Source organism: Myotis myotis, unplaced genomic scaffold (assembly GCF_014108235.1).
Source record: "Myotis myotis isolate mMyoMyo1 unplaced genomic scaffold, mMyoMyo1.p scaffold_m19_p_6, whole genome shotgun sequence".
Classification (NCBI taxonomy): domain Eukaryota; kingdom Metazoa; phylum Chordata; class Mammalia; order Chiroptera; family Vespertilionidae; genus Myotis; species Myotis myotis.
In genome coordinates this window covers 79019263-79037934 of record NW_023416368.1, presented here as the reverse complement: position 1 = coordinate 79037934, position 18672 = coordinate 79019263, and the positions used below count along the sequence as shown (strand labels likewise).

The following is an 18672-nucleotide window of genomic DNA, read 5'->3' as shown; positions in this document are numbered from 1 at the left end:
TATCCTGATGGGCCAGTGTCTTGGAAGCCTGACCCTGAGCCACTCCCACTCCCCTGCCCACCCACAGACACAGCAGTGCACCCAGGTGTCTGAGAAGGCTGTTTAATGAGATCTAGGGACACGGCACAGCCCTGTACAAAAACACCAAATTCCATCAGGGAGAAAAAACAGGAAAACAGGAAAGTAGACTCGCAGTGAGAGGGGGTGGCTTTTCAGTTGGCTGGGGGAGGGGGTGGAATGTTTCCAGGGCCCTCGGAGGGCAGTGGGGGTCTCATCATTGGGGGCATGGGAGCTGGGGGGTGGACCCCGGGATTGGAGGGATGAACTCCAGGAGGCTGGGGGTGAACCCCAGGAGCTGGAGGATGAACCCCTGGAGGAGGTGGGTGTACCCCAGGTGGCTGGGGGTGCATCCCCGGGGCTTGGGGGTGTACCCCTGGGGCCTGGGGGTGGACTGAAGAAGCTTGTGGGTGTACGCCTGGGGCCTGGGGGTGGACTCCAGCAGATGGGGGAGGGTGGACACCTGGGGCTGGAGGATGGACTCCTGGGGCTGGAGGGTGAACCCCGGGAGCAGGAGGGTGAACCCCAGATGTTGGTGGGTGGACCACCGGTGCTGGGGGATGGACCCCAGGAGCTGGAGGGTGGACCCCAGATGTTGGTGGGTGGACCACTGGTGCTGGAGGGTGGACTCCAGGAGCTGGGGGGGGCAGTTGGGGAGGACCTGGGGGCCCTGCAGGTGCAGGCCCACTGGGTGGCATGGGGGGCAGAGGCAGGCCTCCTGGTGGGGGTGGAGGCAAAGACTCAGGCAGTGGTGGCCGTGGGGGCAAACCATTCATCAGTGGGGGTGGTGGCCGCTTCACCCCAGGAGGCCCAGCAGGGAGGCTTGGTGGGGCTGGAGGCTTTTCCATCTTAAAGTGGAACTGAAGAAAGAACTGGAAAAAAAAACACAGAAAAGGTGAGTGGAGCCCCTGGGGGTCTTGGGAGGGTAGACAGGATGGTCAGGGCAGCCACCAGAAGTTCCTTGGACCTAGAGTGATTACCTGCTTGGTTTCCCGGTTCCAGTGAGTCCAAAACTTGCCCTCGGCCTTGTCAATCTCTCTGCTTGGCACCTGCGAGGGGGAGGGGTGGAAAATGGCCTCAGGGGGCCCATGGCCCAGGTTTAGGCAGGGACTACTCCCGGTGTTAGAGCAGGCCCAGCCGGGAGAGGCCCTCATGAAGGAATAGGGCTTGGTTTTGGGGTACCAGACACAGCTTACATTCTAGCTCTGCTGCCTAGTGACCCCCATCACCCCAGTTAAATAATAGTTTCAATATGTGTTCATCAGTGTCTGTTAGGGCACAGGACACAGTCAAGGAATTCCTGACCAGCCCAGCACAGAGGCATGCACTGCTCTTGGTGGGGGTGCCACCTTAGGGTGCCCTTTCCCACCCCAGAAGCAAGCCCCTGTTGGGAAGGACACCTCTGGAGTAGGCAGCACAGCTACCTTGAAGGCGATGGTCTCGTAGGGCTCAGCAGCCATCAGCAGGTACTGCCAGCGCCTGTCTGGGGGCTCGATCCTCTGCTCGTAGGCAGACATGAAGCGGTGGCGTGGCATGATCCCGTCAGCGATCTCCGGATAGTCGATCTGCGGCGAGACAGCCAAGTGGCAGCACTGCTCTCCAGGAGCCCCTCCCCTCATGACTGGGCCCCGGGCCTCGTCTCACCTGGAAGAGGAGACTCTGCTGGCCCATCTCTGTGTCCCTCTGCTTGGTCACTGCAACACACAAGGGTCTCAGGTCCAGGCCAGCTCGTCAACCTCCCAAAGCTCAGGACCCCGGAGGGCAGGACACCAGGGGAGGTCACCTGGCTGCAGGGCACCACCCAGGCCTGGGAGAGCTCTGTGCTATAGGTGCCACCTGCCCGAGACCATGCAGGTGGTGGTGGGAGAATGGCTCGGAGTTACCCCAACCCCCCGAGGCCTGGGACAGCAGTGAGCAGGAACTGAAGACAGGAGGCACTAGGTGTGTGGGGCAAGCGAGGCCTGCAACCCTGCCTCCAAGAGAGGGTGCCCTTCATATTAGAGTCCTGTGGCTTTTAGGCTGTTCTCTGCACAGCTCCCAGGCACGTAAAATTTCCCCATAACCCCCCCGATTCTCCCCACTACACTCATGACAGAAACTGACAGTCTATCACAGCCAAAAGGCCTTTGGTGGCCCCACGTGGCCCCTGCCATTGTAGCTCTGGTTCATCAGCAGGCCTGCCCCAAGGCCTCTGCACGCTGTGTCCTGTCTACAGTGGCAGACACACACAGGACACCCCCACATTTTGTTAGAACGTAGTCCCCTATGTTCCAACAGGGCCATATAACCAGCTTTCTGAACTAAGTAACCCAGAGCCCTGTTCCCTGCTAATGGCCCTGCTGAGTAAGCTGCCACCAACACAGACCATTACCCTCCCATTCCACTTTCTCTTCGGGTTAAGAGGAGCCAGCTAGTTCTATGCTCACTGCCCCTCCCACACGTCACTCATCTTCACTAGGAGTGCAAATAATTGTGAGCTCTCACAACTCCCTGATAGGCGCACAGGGGAGTGACATCCACAAGGTCATGTTTGAGAAAGTTCATATGGAGATGGGGCCCCAGTGGGGTGGGTGGTCTCTGAAAGCAATGAAAGGTATGAGCAAATGAAGGCCAGTGAATAGCAGTGTGTATGGCTCAGGGGCGGGACCAGGGTTCTGGACAAAAGGCTCACTCCTTCCCACACCAGCTGTGGGCCAACCTACACCCAAACAGACTTACCTTTATAGCCCGGGCGGCCGATCTTCACAAACTTCTTCACTTCCACCTTGACCTTCTCTGGTGCTGGCTGGGCGGGGGCCTCCTTAGCCTCCTTGGCTGCTCGCCGGGCCCTGCAGGCATGACAGACACAGTGCTGCTGCTCCTTCACACGCACACACACGCACACACACCGCCAAGGCCACAGGCCCAGGTGCTAGGAGCCATCCTGCCCCCACATCGACCTTGGAGAGCCTCTGCTAAGTGAGGGCGTTGGGAGGGGTGGGACTGAATGGGTGGGTGGGTGGGTGGGGTGTCTCCAGGTTTGAATGGAAATGGATGGGACAGGCATGGGCACCTTTCTCTTCTTGTCACATTTCCCACTGTTTCTTACAAGGGAGCCCTCTGAGAACTCACACCTCTTTCCTTGCTAGGTAAGGAGCATAACCTGTTCCTCCCCTCACACTCGGGTAGCTGTACCCACCCACCCAGCCACCCACGATGGACAGGGCTCAATGTACTGATCACAGGACGAGCTGGCCCCAGACTACCTCTGTACCATTGTCTGGTGTGGCTCACAAAGATGTCAGAGAAGTGCCAGCTCCTAACCCCGGGGCCCAAGGCTTTGAGCAGGGAGTAGGGGTGACATACTCACAAGTTGGTCTGGTGCTTTTTCCCCTGGGTGTGCGCGAGGTAGCTCCCCTAGAGTGGGACAAAGTGAGCAGGGATGGGGCCTGGATGCCCCTCAACCAGGCCTGCTCTCCCTTCTGCCTCCTGGGAGCAGGGCCCCAATATCCACAGTGCAGAAGGGAGACGCCCTGACATACAAGGCTGTTCAACAGCACACTGTCCATGGTTGTGAACAAATTCCAAAACAAAGCGAATGTTCAACAACACAGGGAAAGGACAGACAGGACCGGTTCATTGCTGCATGCTGAGCCCAACGTGAGAACTTGTCAGACTAGCGTATCGATGACCTCACAGTCGTTAAAGGAAATGAACTGGAGCTACACCGCTAGACCTCAAAACCCAATGTCAAATGTTCCAAGATGTGCTCATAGATGCACATCTGTATAACCACGGCACCAATGGTATTAAAGGACAATGGACAAGCAGCAAATTCACAGCACTGGTGGCCTCTGGGGGCCAGGAGTGCAGGGCACAGGCGGGGGACAGAGAGGGCTCGGTTTTCATCTGGAGTGACCAGTATCTCTCCTAGAGAGACGCGTCTGAAGCTGTGCTCAGTGAGTGAGTGGTCAGGCGTGAGTGGCGGGCCCCAATCACCTCCTTCGCCCTCGGCCGAGCTATGAACAACAGGTTAACAAGGCAGAAGCCTGGAGTGGGTGGGAGCAGCGCGTCCTGCCAGCTTTTCCGCAGGACAGGGGAAGGGACGTGTGGGGAACGGGCCCTGAGAACTCACCTCATTGTTGTGGAGTGTCAGGCACAGCTTGCATTCATACGAGCCCAGGTGGTTCTTCATGAAATAAGGGTCCTGGGAGGGAGGCACAGTCCATTAGATCGAGGGAGATGGTACCCTGAGCGCCGTCTGCCGGGAGCAGTGCCTGAGAAGCAGGGCTCTCCCCTGGCTGGCAAGGGAGGGGTGGCTGTTGTCCTCTGGGACAGATGTTCTGGGACGAAGGACTAGAAAACTGGGGCCAGCTCGGCACCAGCCTGCGAGGGCAGTGCTGCGGGGCCCCGAGTCTATTTGGCAGGGCTGGGGGTTGACTCAGTATCTACAACAAGCGCCTGGGGCAGGGGTGGACATTGCTGGTCCCTGGCCCCTCCTCTGAGCTGAGAGTTCTTCAGGAAAGTCCCTGGCCCCACATTGGTGGCCATTTTGGGTCTGGAAGGAGGCAGAGCCCAAAGAGCACTGCTGGTCACCCATCTCCAGGACTGGGGCAGGGATCTGGCCACAAACCCCACCAGCTTCCAAGTGTTGCAGCACAAGGCAGATACAGGCAGAGGACAAGCAAGCAGGTGAAGGGAAAGGCGATGGAGACCCATGTCTCTACAAGTCCTGTGGGCCGGACAGGTGACTTTCCATAAACCAGGGCAGCATGGCAGTGCTGCTGATCGCTGATGCGGAACAGACCCGTGGGGTTCAAATCCTAACTCCACTGTCAAATCCTGTCATCTTTGACAGTGACACACCCTCCACCACCACAACGGTTTCTTCGTCTGGAAAATGGGCAAAGTAATAGAACTGACCTCACCAGTGAGGCTTTGAGGGGCTGCCTGGCACACGCAAGGGCCGTACACACCTCAGGGGGTTTCAAAGTCTACGTGAACCATACACTGGTTCACATACCTGGAGATATCCGTGATCATCATGACTGGAGGTGCTCCTGGCATTGAGTGAGCAGAAGGGATGCTGCTCGACAGCCACAGTGCCTAGGATGGCCCCCCCAGACTGACGCTGCCCAATGTCAGCAGAGCCTAGGGAAGAACTGGTCTACTAACAGCTCTGTGTGGTTAAACTAAAATGTTGCCCTTCACTGCCTATGGCTGGAATTATATCAATTCATGTGCTGCCATCCTGGCCCTCCCCACTGAAATTCTCCAAGCCACTGATTAATTAAATAAACAAAACCAAAATGCCTCACACAGTAAAAAGAAACCCTTGAAATTTAGGGTCAGTAACAGTGGATGGGCCATGGAAACCTGCTGCTCTAGGTCAAGTTCCCTTTTTTACCAACTAGGAGACCAGGTCCACAGTCAGGCAACTACTCAAGGTCTCACTCAGTTGTAAGAATCCGGAACATGACTCCATGGTGAGATGGAGGCTGTGGGGACCCCCTCTGGCCCCACCTCACCTTGTTGATGTCGATGGTCTCCAGGGCCAGCTGCCGGAGGCGCTCCCGCCGGTCCCTGTTGCTCTCGGAAGAGGAGGCCACGCCCCCACTCCCGGTCTTGCCCCCAGGGCGATGCTGGAAGTCCATGGTGAAGGCCTTGGGGCTTTACTGGACTGGAGGGATACCTGAAGGAGGGGGGGGCAAAGGGGAGAGGTGGTAAACGTTGCTAAATGTGGCCAGCTATCACAGGGGGACTCAAGCCTAACAGGGGGAGCATGTGAAGAGACCTCGCCCCGACCCCTGGTTTTCACCCCTCACTCCTGCCACACACTCCCCCTACATACCAACACCACGTGTAAAAACCCCCATGGGACCAGTCTTCAGTCTCCGTGGGACTGGAACAAGCCCAGTGCCTTCAGAATAAGCACCTGAATTGCTAGTGGCAGGCTGGTGTTGAGAAAGTACCCACTGAATCTGGCTCAGGGAAATCCAAACCAAGCAAATACTTAACTGCTCACCTAGAATAAAAACCAGTAACTACTGGAAACCAAACTGCTGGTTACTCAAGCCCACGGTACACGTCACCCCTCCCCTGGCAGCACCCCCTCCCCGAATGAACTGAGAACTCACACCCCGAGAGGAAGGTCCCTGCCCCGGTACCCTCGGCTCCCCAGAGAAATCAGTTTTATATTCAGAAAAAATGGAATGAGGGGTCTCTCAGCTGAGAGAGGCAGACACGAGAGGCTGGGGGTGAGGGCCAGGTTGAAAAGAGGGGAGTCCATCAGAACCAGCCCACTGACCAGCAGGCAGACTGTCCTTCCTCCCACTGTGTCCAGAGGGCAGGCAGCCCCGCCTGCAGGCCCCCAGCCCAGGGCACCTTAGAAGACGTTCCCGGGGAAAGAACGCCAGGGAAAGTATTCTCAGACACTGACAGCTGGGGGTTCCCCATGCCAGGCCCACTGAGCAGTGAGACCCACAAGATAAGCATGGCTCTCCCACACAGAGCCGGTGACTTCACGTAACAGACACAAAGAATCAAACATACCCAAGGAACAAGACACCTACTGGAAACCCCAACAAGATGACAGCATCCTCCTGAATTATCAGAGATGTTACTGTACCACGAAACCTGAACAGGATGCCAAAGGTCAGCCCAGTGAGTGAACCCTTGGAAAGTAGAGACTGGATGATCCAAATAATTGAAAACGAGCGCTTGAAGGTCAATGAAATCTCTCAAAAAGGAGAACAAAAAAATGAAAAGAGAGGAGCACAGTAAAAGCCTAGATGGGATTCCAGAGTGAAAACAGAAAGAGAGAGTATTATCAAAGAAGTAAAAGAAAATGCCCCAGGACTAAAAGGATCTAATTCTTCCCACACGACAAAAAGACCTTCTTCAATAAATGGCTCATGAAACGTAAACCACCGAGGAAACCCCGTTTCTATTAGCCAAAGAAACAACAGGTCAGAAAGCAGCGTGGGGCCAGCATTATTCACCAAGGTAGAGGCCGGCTGTCAGAACAGCACTGAACTCTAAAAGGAGCAACACTCTCACAGGTCTCCATGTGGATCTGCAACCCAGACTTTTAATTTCATATCCAAGCTGTGACGGTAAACGAAGCCATTTTCAAATAACCAAGGACTCAAAATCAATCCACTGATCAATAGATTTCTTCAAAAACTACCAGGAGATGAGCTTACAGTAGGAAGAGAAGAAAACGGTCAGACTGAAAACAGAAGCCAACCCAGAAGAGCGCTAACAAAAAGTTCTAGGACAGTGGTTCTCAACCTTCTGGCCCTTTATTTTTTATTTTATTTTAAATATATTTTATTGATTTTTTTTAAAGAGAAGGGAGGGATAGAGAGCCAGAAACATCGATGAGAGAGATCAATCAGCTGCCTCCTGCACGCCCCCCAGTGGGGATGTGGCCACAACCAAGGCACATGCCCTTGACCGGAAGGAATCGAACCTGGGACCCCTGAGTCTGCAGGCCAACGCTCTATCCACTGAGCCAAACCGGTTCAGCCCTTCTGGCCCTTTAAATACAGTTCCTCATGTTGTGACCCAACCATAAAATTGTTTTCGTTGCTACTTCATAACTGTAATGTTGTTACTGTTATGAATCGTAATGTAAATATCTGATATGCAGGATGGTCTTAGGCGACCCCTGTAAAAGGGTCGTTCGACCGCCAAAGGGGTCTCGACCCACAGGTTGAGAACCGCTGTTCTAGGACAACTGAGGAGTAGCAGAGTGCCAGGGTCTGGGGAAAATAAAAGGATCAATTCCTTTAAACCTGTGGGAAAATACAACCTACCGCTGTGACGTGCTGGAGCTTTGAGGAAAATATTGACAACTGGCAAAGGAAATCAGGCTCCCGGCCGGGTAGCTCCGTTGGCTAGAGTATCATCCAATATACCAAGGTTGTGGGCTTGAGCCCCAGTCAGGGCACACACAAGAAGCAACCAGTGAGTTCACAAAAAAGCAAAACAACAAACCCAAGTCTCTCTCTTGAATCGATATATAAAAATTAAAAACCAAGCTAACGGAAAAGATGAAGACATTAATTAGCGCCCTGGCTGGTTCGGCTCAGTGGATAGAGCATGGAGCTGCAGACTGAAGGGTTGCAGGTTCAATTCCGGTCAAGGGCACATGCTGGGGTTGCGGGCTTGATCCCCAGTAGGGGGCGTGCAGGAGGCAGCCAATCAATGATTCTCTCTCATCATTGATGTTTCTATCTCTCTTTCCCTTCCTCTCTGAAATCAATAAAAATATATTTTAAAAAAGACATTAGCTTTGGGGGGAGGGGGGAATGAACAGTACAGGAAAAGCAACACAGATGAACATGTTAGTTGCCTTAATACTGAACAATATTTTCAGTCTCAGAAACAGAACTGGCCCTGGCTGGGTAGCTCGTTGGTTAGAGCACTGCCCGGATTGCCTCCCCCGTCAGGGCACTTACAAGAATTAAACAATAAATGCATACATAAGTGGAACAACAAATCGATGTTTCTCTTTCCCCCTTTCTTGCTCTAAAATCAATCAATAAAAAAATTAGTAATGAAAACAGAACTAATGATTTGACGAGCGCGCATGACATAAAGTTTATGTTACATCCAGGTATGGAGGGTGAAGTTGGCGTGGATGGGCGGGGGGCAGAAATCAGACCGCATCGATCACAGTAGAAGCCAAAAGGCTGAGTGTAAAAGCGACCCGTCCAGAAAGCCGCAAAGGCCGGCGTGAAGCTGTGCGCAGCGGCGTCCCCTGGGGCCACGGAGGATGCAGGGATGAGTGACAGCTTTATGAACAGGCTATTGTCTCCTTCAACAGGGCAAACGGATGATTAACCTCGGGAACTTCTCCCCTCGGTCCGCGCTGCCACGGGGCAGAGGAAAGAACGGTCCTGGCATCTCGGTCTGGCCGGGAGGGAAGTCGTTAACCCCGGAGCCTCGCTGGCGGAAAGGCCGGCTAGCGGGGGCACTCGGTCCTCAGGACCCTATTTACTCTTTAGCTAGAATCCGTGACCGCCCTTACCCCATGCCAGGTAGCGACCCTGAGGCTCGGCGGAGCCGTGTGACTCTCGGGCGACAAAGCCAGTCAACTAACGGTCGCAACCTGGTGCTCACACAGGTCCTCGGTTACACGGGCGGCGCCCTGTGAGTTAGGACCCCGACACGATCTCAGCGGGTCTTGGAGAGATTCAAGCGGGCGGTGGGGCGCCAGGGACACAGAGGCCCGACATTCCTGAGTGGGCGACGCATCCGCCCGCCCTCAGCCGCGCCGCAGGCGCCCTTCGCTCACGTTTGGTCCCTTCCAGGGAACTCCGGGCCACGGGGCCGCCGCTCTCGCCTCGTTCCTCACCTGCACCCGAGGCCGCGATCTGGTCGCCTTTCCACCCGCCACGGCCACTACGACTTCGTTCAGCGAACAAGCGCGGCCTAAGGAAGCACTTCCGGGGCAAACAGGGCGGGACCTCCCTTGTGCGCAAGTTCCGCCCGCCCAGGAGCGTAGGCCAGACACTCGGAAAGTGCGAGGGAAGAGGAGGGGTTGAGAATGCGGGCCGGAAGCAAAAGTGCGCATGCCCACGAGGCTCAACAAAAAAACAAAACACACACAAAAAACACACCACGAACTAAAAAACACCACCTCTCAGTCAGTCTAACTCGCGCGAGGCCAGTTATCGCGGGAAGGAGGGCTGGGACTTGCCCTCCTCGGCCTGTTCCGGTCCATTTCAGTAGGGATGCTTACTTTCCAACCCGGCTCCAACTTACTGTATGGTTACAGAAAATGACCGTGGTGTCGCCCGCTGTCCCCTACGCCCGGCGAGGGCGCCACTCTGTGTGCCCCACTCCCACCCCCGGGACGCTAGTGCCCCTCCCGGTGATGGACAGGTTGAGAGGTCTGGGAAGCGCAGGCGCAGTAGCTTCGGAAGCGCTTCCGGGACGGCGCTGTGGAACTTTTTTGGCGCGAGTGGGGGGCGGCGGCCGGGAAATCGCGGTCCGCACTCCGCGTTCTGGGTCCTGGGCCGCCATGCGCTACAACGAGAAGGAATTGCAGGCGCTGTCCCGGCAGCCGGCTGAGCTGGCAGCCGAACTCGGCATGCGAGGCCCCAAGAAGGGCAGCGGTGAGTGGGGTAGGGGCTGTGAGCCGGGGACCGGGCGGACGGGGGTGCCGGTCGGGGCGGGATGGGCGGTCGCCGAGCCCGCGAGAGCCCGCCCTGTGTCCACAGTGGTGAAACGGCGGCTGGTGAAGCTGGTAGTCAATTTCCTCTTCTACTTCCGGACCGACGAGGCCGAGGTAGGGCGGCGGGAAGGCGGGCCCCGGGCTGGGGTTGGGGAGCTGGGGTCCCCGGACGGCCCGCCCATCCGGCTCGTCTGCCCCCAGCCCGTCGGAGCTCTCCTGCTGGAGCACTGCCGAGTCACCCAGGAAGAGCCCAGCGGCTTCTCCATCAGTGAGTGCGGGGGGCGGGGACCCGGCAGGCGGGGACCCGAGCTCCGCTCTGCCCCTCCCCATAGACGAAGTCCGCGGTCCGGGCAGGGCTGCGCTTCTCCCCTTTGCCACCGCCAAGGCCACCAGGGTTTTCATTTCTGTCGGCGAGCACTGTCCTCTCGGGGTGCCTCTCCCGAGACCCGGGGAGCACCGGTTCTCAGTGCCCGGCTGGGGATCCTAGAGGATTATCCGAGTCACCTTGAGAGGATCGGGTCTGCAGGGAAAGGCAGAACTTTTCGTTTTCTGGAGTGGCCTTAACGTAGTGCCACAGACTGAGGCTTCAGCAGCAAAAACGTACTTCTCCCAGTGCTGGAGGGTAGAAGTTCGGGGTTGGGGTGTCTGCAGGACTGGTTCCTTCTGAGCGGGGAACCATGCTCTCCCAATTTCTGGAGGCTGTTGGCAATCTTGTAGAAGTGTCACCCTGATTTCTGCCTCCATAGTCCCGTGGCCTTTTCCCTGCGTGTCTGTGTCCAGGTCTCTCCTTTTTTTTATAAAGACACCAATCCCACCCCACTCTAGTGTGTCCTCACCTTAACTAACTATACCTGCAACGACCTTGTACCCAAATAGGCTGTTCCCAGGTTCCAGGAGTGAGGTTTTGAACATACTCTTTTGGGAGATACAGTCTCTAGCCTGTGGGAAGCGGTGAACCCAAGCTGGGTCTAGAGGAGGGGACAGTTGTGGACAGTGGCAACAGGAGGCTGAGGCCGGTGGCCAGCATGGCTGGTGGTGGGAGTGAGCAGGGACAGATGGGCCCCTTCCTCTGCAGGTTTCATCGAGGACCCGGAAAGGAAGTATCACTTTGAGTGCTACAGCGAGGAGCAGTGTCTAGAGTGGATGGGAGCTCTGCGTCGAGCCAGGTAGGGTGTGGGGTACATCCTGGCCTGGGGGCCTGGAGCAGGGGCAGAGCTGGGCCCTGTGAGCACAGGCCACTTCCTTTCCCAGCTACGAGTTCATGCGTAGGAGCCTCATCTTCTACAGGAACGAGATCCAGAAGATGACTGGCAAGGTGTGCGTGGGGCACGGGAAGTGGTGGTGGGGGGAGAGCTCCCGGGCCAGAGCTCATGCTACCCGTCCATCACACAGGACCCCCTGGAACAGTTCGGCATATCGGAGGAGGCCCGGTTCCAGCTGAGTGGCTTGAAGGCATGAATCTGGGGGTTAGGCTTGGGCTCCTCAGCTTGACTCACCGAGGCCCAAAGGAGCCCTCCCTACCTCGCCCGGCCCTGGGCTTCCGGGCCAAGCCTGGATTTCAGAGTGAGGTGTTCAGTAGCCCCAGGCTGGTGCGGGTGGGCAGAAGCTGTGCCTTGGGACCCATCATACTAGTCCAGCACCTCTCAGTGCCACATGCTGCTGCTAGAGGGCGAGTACACACTCCCAGGAGCTGTGCTTGCTTCCTCGGGCTCACCCATCTAGGGCCTGGTGGGCTCCCGAAGCTGGTGCAGCTCTCTTGCCCTGTACAGGCTGAATGTACAAACCGAGATAATGCTGTGAAGGGCTCGGGAGCCTTGCCTTCTGGGCTGCTGTGAATTCTGCTGAGGGCCAGGGCCCGGCCAACACCTCTGGGCAGAGCTAGAAGCATTTGCCCTTGGGCTGGTGTACTCGTTCTGTTCAAATAAAGGTACCTCTTTTCTACACGGGACAGTGGTGCAGTGAATGCAAAAAGGGGCGTGTCCTCCACAGGCTGGTGGAGCTGGTTTCCAAGGGAAGTAGGGTTCCTGGGGGACAAGAGGTTCTCTTTAGGCCTGAGGTTCAAGTGCCTGGGAGGAAGGGGTGGGCCATCCAAATTGAGGGGAGAGGACACAGAACCTAGAGCCTAGAACAGCGGTTCTCAGCCTGTGGGTTGCGACCCCTTTGGGGGTCGAATGACCCTTTCACAGGGGTCGCCTAAGACCATCGGAAAACACATATAATTACATATTGTTTTTGTGATGAATCACTATGCTTTAATTATGTTCAATTTGTAACAATGAAAGTACATCCTGCATATCAGATATTTACATTATGACTCATAACAGTAGCAACATTACAGTTATGAAGTAGCAACGAAAATCATTTTATGGTTGGGGGTCACCACACCGTGAGGAGCTGTATTAAAGGGTCGTGGCATTAGGAAGGTTGAGAACCACTGTTTATATATGTGTTTTCCGATGGTCTTAGGCGACCCCTGTGAAAGGGTCGTTCGACCCCCAAAGGGGTGGCAACCCACAGGTTGAGAACCGCTGGCCTAGAAAGTCAGGGAGGCTGGGAGCCCAGCTCAAGGGCCCTGAGGGAGAACGGGTGGGTGATGGGACCCTCAGATGGCCCGGGATCCCACCTCCGGTCACAGGCTGATTCTTTGAGTGCAGGCAGGACCTTGCACAGGGTTTGGTTTTTCATCGAAGTGCCGTCTCTGGTGGGGAGGAGGCCTGACCTAGTCAGATAGGTCTCCCCGAGGTGGGCACTCACTGCCAAAGCCACAACAGCTGCTTTTGGGGCTGTGGGGCCTCTGCTGGGAGTGACCATTCTCCACACATGGAGCCCTCAAGGTCCTCTAAGGTCTCACCATGTGAGAAATGCCAGCAGACCAGGTTCAAGTGAAAACAAACATTTTATTACAGTCTGGAGATGGAAATCAGAGTACAGTGGGGTTCCCTTGGGAAAAGAGGGTCAAACCAGCAACCCCAAGTGAAACACAGTCTACCAGAAGGACAAAGCAGGGCTGGTCTGAGACACAAGACATAAGCCAGCATGGATGGACCGTGGGAATGGGGGCGGGGGCGGGGTGGATGAACAGTCTCCTTCGGACTTCGTGGATAAATAAAAGGGTGAGCGGGTCTTAAATAAATCATAAGTCATAGCTGGAAGGGAAGGCTGGCTCCTGACCGGAGGGTCTTCAGAGTTAGGTTTTCCTGAGCAAAGCACCCTCATAGCCCTGGGCTTCCCTGAAGTTGCCCGGAGTCAGCAGCACTGGTCTCTGCCCAGAGACTAGAACCTGTCCTCCACAGAGGGATGGTTGTTCATGCACCCCGCCCCACTCCTTCGCTGCCCTCCCCACGCCCTCACTGCCAACAGCGGCTGATCAGTCTCACAGTAGGAGGGCTGGAGGGTGCACAGAAAGGAGACCCCAGCGCTTGGGCAGACATGGTTGTGTGGGGAACACAGATACAACACGTCAGTAGGAAGTCCTGCACGGTGGCACACAGTTATCACGGAAGTGATGCAGTGTTTACAGGGTTGCTTGATTCCAGACCAGGGACTTGCTACATGCTGCAACTTTGCTACTGCTAACCCTGTAGCTTTTTTAGGGAGCCCTGTGCTGGAGAACGGGATTGCAGGATGTGGGGTGAGCACAGCACCTTCATGTGCCAAGAGCACAGACCTGGAGGTAAGGGAGCCAGGGCAGCAGTTACAAGACAGCCAGTTATGAGAACCTGTCTAAGCACCATCTACAGCCTGACGATGGCTCTGGGCCAGGCATCACCCCTAGTACACAGGGCTCTACCAGGACGCACCCGAGGAAATTGGGGAGTCAACAGCCAGGCCTGTTCTGCACCCTTTTGGGCCTGTGTTCCACAAGGCCACTGCCCACCCCCCAGAAAAGCTGGCTCCAGCCCTGCCTCCAGTTATCAGGAGGAGTGAGCCCAATCCAGGCTTGCCACATCAGCCCTCCCAGGCAGGCCACGGGCCCTGGCAACCACATCTGGAAGGATGGGCTGTGCTGGCCAGACTGGGGAAGGTAGGAACTTGAGGCTTTTCTTGGGTTCCCATGTTCCCTGATGGTGCCATCATGGGGACAAGCACCAGAATAGCAGGGCTCTGACTGAACCAATCTAAGCCTGAAAGCACCCCCTGCTGGGGGTCCAGGCCCTGCTACCAGCCAGGACCTTTGGCTGATGGCCCTTCCAGAGGACTGAGGGCTTCTGGACACACCCTTTCAGGGAAAATGCACAAACACTGTTCAACTGAGACCCAGGACTGTTAGAGGCTGCAGCACTGGGGGGACCCGATAACCCTGTTGGCAACTTCTAGAAGCATCAGAACAGCTCTCCTGCCCTCATGTGAAGCCGGCCTTTGCCCTCATTGCTTACCCACAGTGCATTCATTCCCAAGCACCAGGGAGGCTGCTCCAGGCGTGGGGGCAGGTGTCAACCCAGCTGTGGCATTAAAGGGCCACGGAGCAGCAATACAGACTGACCAAGGGGATGTGGGCGCTTTGGCCCTGGGCCAATGCCACTTGTATGCACTTGAATAAATAAAAAGGTTTTTCCCCCTCACTTTTTTTTTACATTTACTGTGCATTATACAATCTAAAAATAAATGAAGTCAAGTCTATGAAATTTATAAATTTTCATCACATCTCTATAAAATACTGTCACTCGTCAGCGTGACTCTCTTCTATACAGACACACCAGGCACCCATGGCTAACCTGCCCCATGCCCCGGCCAGTGCCTTGCTTGACTGCGCAAGCCCGAGACAGTACAGACATACAAAGTAAAGCACTTGCTCCCCAGCAGCCCCACATTGGAGTCAAGTACCAGACCTGCCCCATGAGCACCACTCACAGCAGCCCTCCTCCGTGCAACATCCAGAGGCCGCCCACTGGCCCTTCCTCACCAAAAGGCGCCATCCCTGGGACCAGGGCTGACAATCTGGCTGGAGCGTTCACAGTGAAGGGGTGGGGCAGAGGGCCTTTTCTGAAGGGCATTAAAAACCAAGCGAACCACCCTTGACCAGGAGATAGGCATGCCTTTGGTATGGGAGAGCTTGGGGATGACAGGGCAGGCGCATCAAGGACTGGTTTTGGCGTTGGTCAACCTCGAGTCAGCACCAAGAGAACGTGGAGATGGCAAGGCCTGGCGACGAGATAGCACCGGGCCCGGCTGTTGGAGTCTCTGCTGGCGGGCCAGTCCGTCCGGTCGATATCTTTATATAGATCCTCTCATATATAGTATTTACATTTCTTAATAGGTTGCCTTTATGACTTCGGTGGAATAAGTCAAAATTGTTTATACTTTTTAAAAAACGATAAATATTTTATCTAAAACTATTGACAGTATAAGCTGGAGCCAGGCCCAGCATCTCCCGCAGGTCTGCGCAGCGTGGACTCAGAGCAGAGCCTCGTCCTCGGTCCATCCCGCCATCTGGTCGGCCACCAGCCCTGCAGCCCACCTATCCTTGCACAGGTCTCGAGGTTGAGGTAGAAATCCTAGTTACCTGCAGAGACCGGCGCAGGAGGAAAGGCAGCACAGTGTTAGCATCTCACTGGGAGAGGCCCATACATCCCCAGGCTGGGAACCAAAGCCTATAGACAGATGGATGGACAGAAGGAACTTTGTTGCAAACAACGCCCTGCCATGCCCCTGGTTCAGTCAGAGGTGGGAGGTCACCAGCCCAAGGCCTTTCATGGGGCGCTGGGTCCCGGCCTCCTCACCTCCCTGGTCGCCGGATGCCAGCTCATGGGGAGTGAGCAGGAGGTGTACCTGTGGGCAGCCCCACTGACAGGCCTGCATGCCCCAGCAGTGAGGCCATCACTGTCCAGCCTAGGGAGACCTGTGATGGGCCTGGATAAGATGGAAGGCAGGTGTCCGCTGTGGGTCAGGACAGGGAGCCTGACACCCAGATGCTTCCTCGTGTATATCTTTGACCTCTTCAAGCCAGTGCCTTCTCTGACAGCATGAGGACACTGTGAGCTGGAGCCACCCTACCTTCCAGACTTTTCCATTGGGACTGAGGCACTACCAGAAGGCCATCAGACTCCTGCAGCCTCATGTCTATTTCCACTTAAACACATGCAGATGGCCAAGGAGAGCAGGCAGACCTCATGCCTGGTCCTCAGTGCCAGTTAGCACCTAGCTTGATCCTGGAGTACTCACCCCATAGGCTGTGGACTTGCCCAGAAAGGCCCTTTGCCCTACCAGCAGTGGCTGAGTCAGCTGCTCCAGGGCCCCAACACCCTCACAGCCAGCAAAGGAGCAGATGGCCTTCCTGCAGGCCTCATAGGCACCTTCCTTACCCCATTTCCAAAGTCAGGCCCTTCCTACACTGTTCTCTGACTCCACACTGACATCGAAATCCTTGAGGGCCAGAGGAGCACCAATCACCTGCCCAAGCAGCCCTTCCTGTGGCTGTGCTATGCTCATCCCATTTCCCACAGGCCTCTGGTGCATGTGGGTTGGGCCTGCACAACCATCATCTTCTGAAGGCCAGCCAAGTACCAGAGGCCTCAAATGCATAAAAATTTCCTAAAACCATGAGGTACATTCAATAAAACAGGCTGAGAGAAGCCTAAGAGTGGGCAAACAGCAACACTGAGATTCAGAGCTGCCCCAACGGCCCACACTGGGTTTTCCTGGGTTCCTGACAACTGCAGACATGCAGCCAGAGGGTGGCAGCAAAATGGAGCTGGACTGCACAGCCAGGACCCTGGCCGCATCCACCTCCTGGTCCCCTCCATGCAGGACTTAATGCAGTACCCTGCCTGCCCAGCCTGCAGGGCCTCCCTGATCTGCTATTTCTTTGGCCTGGAGCACTGTGGGACCTGGTGGGAAGGTCCAGTGGGCACCAAGGGATTGGCCACTCCCCTCCTGAACTCTGTGGTGGAACACAGGCTGCACTCAGACGTCAATATGCATGGCTGCCACGGTCTCCCTTCCCGCCCTGTGCTTATTTTTCCTTAGCGCCTCTCAGAACTAACGGTCCCAGGTCCCTCTGCAGGGCCCTGTGGGCCTGTCCACTCTCTGTGGAAGAAAGGACAGGTGAGTTTCTTGTATGGGCCACCTGGTTGGGCTCTAGCCTTACCTTACAGAACAGAACGGCTAGCTAACCAAGGTCTTTATCGCGGCTTAACCCCCGCAAGGCGCGCGGCATAAGGAGGCGGCATGCCAAGGGAAACCCACACGGCGGATGGCCCCGTGGAGCTGGCCTGTGGGATCATGGGTGAGGCCTGGGCCAGAGCCAGTCCAGGCAGGGGCTGGTGGTGCACCATGAAGGAGGGGCGGGAGACCTTGTGTGGGAGGGAAGCGAGCTTGATAGACAGAGAGGCGTTAGCAGGAGGCAGAGAGGCGGCAGAGGAGGCAGGTAAGAAAGCTTGGTTAGCCGGGAGGGGCGCAAGATTCTGCAGGAGCACAGGCTCAGAGTTAGCAGGGAGCAGTGCAGGAGCAGGAGGCAAGGCAGCGTTAGGAGGAGGGGGGGGCGCGTGAAGTGCTGGTGGCCCCGCAGGGGGCCGACCCAGGGGCAGAGGAGGCTGGGGTGGGGGCTGCCTGGTCTCCACAGAGGACAGGGCCTGAAAGGAAGAGGCGGGGGTACTGGCCACCGCCTGCATCGGGGTTAAGCTCAGCGTGGTGCTGCGACAAGCAGCCCCGCTGCCGAAACTGGCTCCAAACGGATGAGTGGAGGCGGAAGGCACCGTGTGGTTAAAGATACCTGCAAACAGGAGAGAAAAACTCAGCTTCAACAGGCGGGCATTCTCCAGGCAAGCGAAGAGACACACGCAAAAAAGGGGAAGCAGACAGCAGCCGCAGCTCTGAGTGCACACAGGTGCAGGGACAAAGCAGCAGGCAGCAGGAGTGCAGGTGGCCAGGTGAGACTTACCTGCAGGATGGCCCCATGCCACACCCCCCTCAGCACTCCCTCCTAGGTTCCCAGCTGTGGGCATCTTGCCCACCTGTACCCAGCAAGGAGCCACCTATGGAGGTCTGGGACTGCAGAGGACCCAGCCAGTGGCTCCTCTCCACCCGACAAAGAGCCACAGTGCAGGAGGCGCTGTGGTCACTCTCCCGCAATGCCCTGACAGTCCCCAAGGCTGTCAGATCTGACGGTGACCTCCACAGGGAGGCCTGAAAGCTCTAGTCACGGCGCCAGCTCTCCTGAAGGTGCGAAAGACACTGTCACAACCAGAAAGCCTGACAGGCAAACTCACGCGTGAGTGCTCTGCCCATGTGAGTCATATCTGCATTTTGTGAAAAGGAATGAGGTGGCAGGTGCAAAGTGGACACAAAGGGACACGCGGGCACAGCCTCTCGCCCCTTAGGGGGCTCTGGAAGGGAACCTGTAAAGCAGTTGTGATTAAACACAGTGGTCCAGGAGGCTTCCTTGACGACGTAGTGTCACAGACCCCAGAGCAGGTCCCATGGGACCTGAGAGTCAGACAGGAGAGACGCGC

General features: G+C 56.3%; 3 protein-coding genes across 20 annotated transcripts in view; 1 reads left to right on the top strand and 2 right to left on the bottom strand.

Moving 5' to 3' along the window:
• Positions 1 to 86: 86 nt before the first annotated feature.
• SF3A2 (splicing factor 3a subunit 2) lies at positions 87 to 9941 on the bottom strand. Of its 3 annotated transcripts, none has more exons than XM_036312888.1 (9): positions 9811 to 9941; positions 5565 to 5728; positions 4172 to 4243; positions 3407 to 3453; positions 2776 to 2885; positions 1702 to 1751; positions 1482 to 1622; positions 1038 to 1106; positions 87 to 929 (listed from the first exon to the last, which is right to left on the bottom strand). In XM_036312888.1, the coding sequence occupies exons 2-9, from the start codon at positions 5688 to 5690 to the stop codon at positions 213 to 215; spliced, it is 1332 nt and encodes a 443-aa protein (XP_036168781.1). In that variant the 5' UTR covers positions 5691 to 5728; positions 9811 to 9941; the 3' UTR covers positions 87 to 212. The 3 variants fall into 3 exon arrangements, with proteins under 3 accessions (XP_036168781.1, XP_036168780.1, XP_036168779.1); XM_036312887.1 differs by lacking the exon at positions 9811 to 9941 and adding an exon at positions 9401 to 9546; XM_036312886.1 differs by lacking the exon at positions 9811 to 9941 and adding an exon at positions 9341 to 9495.
• On the top strand, positions 9664 to 12168 carry PLEKHJ1 (pleckstrin homology domain containing J1). 4 transcript variants are annotated; one of them, XM_036312891.1, is made up of 6 exons: positions 9898 to 10163; positions 10269 to 10336; positions 10424 to 10490; positions 11298 to 11388; positions 11510 to 11537; positions 11615 to 12168. In XM_036312891.1, exons 1-6 carry the CDS (start codon positions 9923 to 9925, stop codon positions 11678 to 11680), a joined length of 561 nt encoding a protein of 186 aa, XP_036168784.1. In that variant the 5' UTR covers positions 9898 to 9922; the 3' UTR covers positions 11681 to 12168. The 4 variants fall into 4 exon arrangements, with proteins under 4 accessions (XP_036168787.1, XP_036168786.1, XP_036168784.1 ...); XM_036312890.1 differs by having other exon boundaries at positions 9950 to 10163; positions 11474 to 11537; XM_036312893.1 differs by lacking the exons at positions 10269 to 10336; positions 10424 to 10490 and having other exon boundaries at positions 9735 to 10163.
• Positions 12169 to 13099: 931 nt separating this feature from the next.
• DOT1L (DOT1 like histone lysine methyltransferase) overlaps positions 13100 to 18672 on the bottom strand; it is a 65568-nt gene continuing 59995 nt past the window's right edge. For 12 of the 13 annotated variants that reach the window (XM_036312869.1, XM_036312878.1, XM_036312877.1 and 9 more), the window contains one exon: positions 13100 to 17933. In XM_036312869.1, the coding sequence (XP_036168762.1) occupies positions 17344 to 17933 (590 nt within the window). In that variant the 3' untranslated portion in view covers positions 13100 to 17343. The remainder of the gene's footprint in view (positions 17934 to 18672) is intronic. The other variant, XM_036312879.1, reaches the window with a different exon arrangement.

Bases quoted from the DNA above. Each gene is read 5' to 3' on its own strand.
- SF3A2 (XM_036312888.1), bottom strand. From the start codon at position 5,690: ATGGACTTCCAGCATCGCCCTGGGGGCAAGACCGGGAGTGGGGGCGTG. The intron at 2,886-3,406 runs GTGAGTATGTCA...TCATGCCTGCAG, and splicing joins AAAAAGCACCAGACCAACTT to GGCCCGGCGAGCAGCCAAGG. The intron at 930-1,037 runs GTAATCACTCTA...TTTTTTTTCCAG, and splicing joins GGAACCGGGAAACCAAGCAG to TTCTTTCTTCAGTTCCACTT.
- PLEKHJ1 (XM_036312891.1), top strand. From the start codon at position 9,923: ATGGACAGGTTGAGAGGTCTGGGAAGCGCAGGCGCAGTAGCTTCGGAA. The intron at 10,164-10,268 runs GTGAGTGGGGTA...CTGTGTCCACAG, and splicing joins AGGCCCCAAGAAGGGCAGCG to TGGTGAAACGGCGGCTGGTG. The intron at 11,389-11,509 runs GTAGGGTGTGGG...CATCTTCTACAG, and splicing joins GGAGCTCTGCGTCGAGCCAG to GAACGAGATCCAGAAGATGA.